Raw genomic sequence first — 5,227 nt, 5'->3', positions numbered from 1 at the left:
AGTTTTTAACATTTTTGAACCTTTAAGCAGTGCCATTAGCCAAAAACCCCACAAGTATGCGATTTGTTATTATTTTTGTTTGTTAACAATGTTATTTTGATAGTTCAAAACCAATGATCAACTTTGAAAAAAAATCAATTACGTCAGTTATCAGTTGAAAAGGATTAAAGCACTGGCCTGGTTTTAGTTGTCGAAGTTACCCGAAATAGGTCGTAAGCATATCACTTTAGGTCAGCTTACCTGCTAGTCTGTGGAACCAAGATAGATCACATCAATATTATTATTATTAAACTACTGCATTCAATCTCGTGGTCTTTTGCAGCAACAAAACTTTAATATGCCCACATTACAATACATGATCTTGCGGGACGCATGTGGTCCATGGACGAAGGCTTCACTCCTGGCCGAGGCTAATTTCTTACTTAATTTTAATCTATGCAAAGTTCTTCAACTCATCCCTTCCAGGACGAAACAACAAACACGTTCGAAACATGGAATATATGAGAGATTGAGTCAATGAAGTGAAGCATCAACGTTTGAATGCATCAAAATCTTTAAATCTTCACTGACGTAACATCGCTCTGAGGATGCGCATTGTCATGGTGCACGAAACGTCAGTGAAGTGATATATCAATCTGTTTGATGTTGGTTTTACTTTTACTTTCATCAGATGAACGTTGCAATTAGTGGAGAGAAGCATCTATCTCTTTATGTCGAAACTTTTTCTGTTTGCAAACTTGCCTGTGGATATATAACGTACGGTGGGTTTGAATGATCAGTCACTCAAGCCGACTCAAGTAAGCTGAAGTTAGCTTGCCTTCAGCAGAAGACGAAACAATTCGCTCACGTTCGGCTTTGTTGTGTCTCTTGTTCAGACGAGCACGTCGTTCGAGAGAGACAAAAAGTTAGACTAAACGCGTTATTGTCAAATTTTATAACGGATTAAACGGAATATTTAAGAAGCACAAAAATCAGCAGCGTGTGTTTTAAAGCACGCGATGGCCAACCAACATGTGCTAGGCTCTATGGAACCAAGAAAGCAGTGATTCAAATAGAAATTAAAGTGTACGTCTTAATTAAAAGGTATTCATTTCTTACAAGTTGTAGAAACGAGAAGATAGTGATGAACGTTATCCTTCGGCTTGTGGTAGCCTATTTACTAAAAACAAATTTAAAGTTTGTTTGTTGCGCTAAAAAAATCCACAGATTTAGGTTTCAAACGAAATGATTTTGGTATTCAAATTTTTTCTTGAAAACCATTAAATGGCAACGTAATCACAAGACAAGGCTGTGACTGATCTTTGGTGTGCGTAATGCGTTTATCATTCTTAAAGACGCTGATGCCAAATAGACTACTTGAAAGTAAAATCTGTGAAACAAACAGGAAATCTAAAACCGTGCAAAACAAATCACATATTAGTAATTGAGAAGCCGAGTCTTAGAGTTTTCCACGCCACTTCTGCTTTGTTTAAGGAAGATTTTAATTGGGAAGACGCTTTTTTATCAATGACTAGTCTATTAAAGTAGTTAATTGCGTAACACGATGACTTGATGACAGAGCCAGTACACAGAAAAAAGAATTGTTGTGTGTTGAAGTTGTATAAGTGTATAAAAGACAAACTCAGTCATTACATATTGTGTTCGTTACTAACTTTTCTACAACTGTTGCTGCAGAAACTTTAAGAGAATCCTATTTTTTGAAAAAACGTCTCTAAGTTCTACAGTGATTTCTTGTTTTTTACAACAATCTCATTGAAAATGAAGTTTGCAATTGTCCTTGTTTTAATACTGATTGAAGCCCAAGCCGAGAAGCAAAGTTTTTGTGGGTCCAGGCTTATTGATCAGCTGCAATATATTTGTGGAAAGCGTGGAATTAGAAGCATGAAGTCTTACCACCTTGGCTTGAAGTATCCGCGATTAAAGTCAGGTGAGAATGATAGCGCATTAGAGAAAATTATTATTTTATTATTTATAAATTATTACAACTGCCAATGCAGCTTCATTGAACCTTCTAGTTTCAACGCATGCACAAAGTCTGCTTATAGTCGCTTGATTATTTTTCTCCCAAAAGTAGTGTTTTTCTGCATAGCAGGCCACAATCAAACCATAGAAAAACACGTGCAAAAATAAGTGTAGCTTACGTTATTGACACAGAATACAACTGATTCGTTTTATAACTACACTACTACAAAAGTAGAAAAATGTTTGCAATTTCATATGAATAGTAAAGTTTCCCACATCTCACTCTTGTGGGAAGAAATACCTTTGTTTTCCTATAATAGCGATGGAAGAAAATTCTCAATTCTTATTTGCTTTCGTTGCGTATCTGCTATCAAAACGTGTTGCTCAAACGTATAGGCTAAGTACCGCGTAATATTTCGACCTTTCCATTTTATTGGTTTTACGACATGTGTTGTATGGAATGTGAACTATTTTGTAGTCTACGTTCAAAGCGCTTTGCTTGGTGTTCACTGACTCCGTTTCTATTGTGTAAATTGCGTCATAGCCTTATAATAAACGTCACAGCATTGACATCACAAATTCAAGGCTTAACACAGAGTATTTACTTGCTTCTGTTTCTTACGACACAGGAAATTCTAGACGAAGACGATCAGTTGAAGAAATAATTGCTCGTTTAATAAGAGTAGATGAAGGCCAGAGTTTTGTTGAAGCTGTTTTAGGAGAACCAGAATCCGTCTCACCATTCCATTCTATGATAAAGTAAGTCAAATAAATATGCAAATATTCTACACCAACGTATGTATAGTCTATAGTCGAATCTACACGAAAATTCATACCACTTTGTTCAAAAATCATCAAAAATACTTCTCATGTGCTTGCAGTGCTGCCATTCCCAAGTTTGTCTGAATGCAGTCGGTTTATTACTTTGGGTTGATATTCTTCGTTGATTGTTTGTTGTTTCTTAATCGCCCTATGGCGGATCGTTAGTTTTTACAAAATGAATTTTGAAAAGTAACTTGTAAACAACTGCGTTAGAAAGATGTCGCGGCTTGATCGGTCACAGCAGCAGTCTCCACCGGTTGTTGTCTGCTTTCTGTAATGCATTAGGTTTCCTATCAACTGTTTGTAATCATAGCATGAGCAAGTTTATAGTTAACATTTAGTGGAAGAATTTTTGCAAGCGTTCGTGCTATCCTTAAATATGTGCATGCTTAAAAAAGATAAGCTTCCTTATTGACTAGAGCGAAATGTCACACAAGACAATTTGTTATGGACCAGTATAACCAAAACTAACCGATATATGTTTTGCAGAGTTGGAGATGAAATGCGAAAGGATAGGACACAAAAACGAAAATTTCGACGAGGCATCACAATGGAATGTTGCCGGAACGAATGTAGTTTAATTAAAGTTAAACAAAAGTACTGCGGGGGCCGCTTCCGACACTATTCTTGAAAGATTCCTGGAGAAGGGACCAATACCATGTCTAATCTTATTATAAGTTGATGAGATGCAACAATGGTGCTTTTTAGGTCGTCTCTGAGATATCTAACTTGCAACAGGGTAAAGGCATACCAAGAGAAGGCAAACGACGTTTATTGAAGAGAATATCGCAACACTGTGAGAACAATCTCCTAAGAAACAAAGTTAAAATACAAGAGACAAAGATTTGATCACAATGAAAATATATTTGATCGGTTAACGTTGTTGTTAACCATGTTGTTGTTAACCTAACTTGTTAACCTAACTATGCAAACCATTCGCTTGGTGTATTGCACGCAGTACTTTGAACAATTTCTATATGTTTAAAAAAATAGGCTATTGTTGCTGCCAGTATCTGCAACAGTTTAGAATCTATGCTTGTGGCAACGTTTCACATTTTTTAATTAATATATTGCTTTCGTTATGTTTTACGTCTATTGTTTTATTTGTTGACAAATTGACAAATACGTCACTTTTTGTTAAAGAAATACGTAAAAGTGAACTATTTGTCGATTGAAACTATTTGCACTTGAGGCGATCTTATGATTGTACAATAAAATGGGCGTGTTGCCAATGAAATAGTTGTCAATTGACCTGGTCAATGGCCTTCATTTAAAATCAGCTTACACAGGGCAAGGTAAAATTTTTTGCACTTTTTGACCCATGTTGTCTTAATTGGTTTGGTTTGAATCTTTGTTCTCAAACTGACAAAGTCTCTGATAGGTTATTCCTGGCAGTTTCGCATACTTGTAATGTAGGGGCTTTTTGAACCACTGACACAAAGCAGGTTACAGAGATGGACAGAGTGCACTTGTTGTTGAAGTGTTGTCGTCTGTGAATTATTTCATCCACTACTTGTCGCTGAATAGAGAACAATCCTGAAATGCGTTGCTCAAGCGCACACCCCGAGAGCCGAGTCATAGCCGCACGATCTTGAGGTCTCTACGTGTAGTAAACCGGGCACCCACTGAGCTAATGGAGCCGACAAAATTAATTTAAATGATTTTAAACTAAAATACTTCTAAACTTTAATACTTTAATACTTTTAAGTCTACTAGCCAAACACAGTTGAATTTCATATACCTGGACATCACACGCGAAACGGTGTTTAAAATAAGTAAAGAAGCTGTAAGATGACATTTAAATCAATATCAGTCAGAATTATGAGTGACCGTTTACCATTGCCTGGAAAAGTTAAATGTTACACTTCAATTTGACCTCGTCTTTCATTGCACAAACATTTTTTCAGCGCTATTTTGACATAACACTTTGGATAATGTCATGTTTTTCTCAAAGCGATTTCAGGTAATAAAACTTCTGTCTTTGAATTGCCCGCGGAATGCTGTTGTTGCTAAAGAACTTGCAAGATTATAACAAATAAATGTTGTCGAAAACTCACTTCTACTGAAATATTAAGCTCTTTTGTATTTGCATTGTGTGAAATATAAAATAAGGAACTAATCAATTCAACGAAAAATCAATTAATTTGTTGAAATTTTAAACCGATTTGGATTTGTTGGAAAGTCACAACAGGCACATTTCGCATGTCATAGTTTGTAAATATTGTGTACAAGCCTAAAAACAACTTCATCGACTGGCGGGTGCGCTAAAAAAAATAAAAACGTGATAAAATGGCCTGAAGAAAGAGTGGTTTAACAGAAAAGTTATGTTTTTGAAATTTTGAAACCGTTCAGTAAGAAATAAAATAAATATTGGATCAACACGTCGGGCCGCCCACAAAGCATAGGCTGCCATTGCTGCGGTTGGAGACTTGCAAAAGTGGGT

General features: G+C 36.0%; 1 protein-coding gene across 1 annotated transcript; it reads left to right on the top strand.

Moving 5' to 3' along the window:
• The first annotated feature begins 1,679 nt into the window (after nucleotides 1–1,679).
• LOC145786889 (uncharacterized) lies at nucleotides 1,680–4,015 on the top strand. The gene is made up of 3 exons (XM_082598629.1): nucleotides 1,680–1,927; nucleotides 2,592–2,721; nucleotides 3,274–4,015. The coding sequence occupies exons 1-3, from the start codon at nucleotides 1,759–1,761 to the stop codon at nucleotides 3,413–3,415; spliced, it is 441 nt and encodes a 146-aa protein (XP_082454755.1). The 5' UTR covers nucleotides 1,680–1,758; the 3' UTR covers nucleotides 3,416–4,015.
• Nucleotides 4,016–5,227: the final 1,212 nt, after the last annotated feature.

The sequence above is a fragment of the Aplidium turbinatum genome, chromosome 17 (genome assembly GCF_918807975.1).
Source record: "Aplidium turbinatum chromosome 17, kaAplTurb1.1, whole genome shotgun sequence".
Taxonomy (NCBI): domain Eukaryota; kingdom Metazoa; phylum Chordata; class Ascidiacea; order Aplousobranchia; family Polyclinidae; genus Aplidium; species Aplidium turbinatum.
This window is presented reverse-complemented; position numbering and strand designations above follow the sequence as displayed.

What these genes read in the sequence shown, in the direction of transcription:
- LOC145786889 (XM_082598629.1), top strand. Translation starts at nt 1,759, where the DNA reads ATGAAGTTTGCAATTGTCCTTGTTTTAATACTGATTGAAGCCCAAGCC. An exon ending in GTATCCGCGATTAAAGTCAG is followed by an intron (nt 1,928 to 2,591) that starts GTGAGAATGATA and finishes CTTACGACACAG; the next exon opens with GAAATTCTAGACGAAGACGA. An exon ending in CCATTCCATTCTATGATAAA is followed by an intron (nt 2,722 to 3,273) that starts GTAAGTCAAATA and finishes TATGTTTTGCAG; the next exon opens with AGTTGGAGATGAAATGCGAA.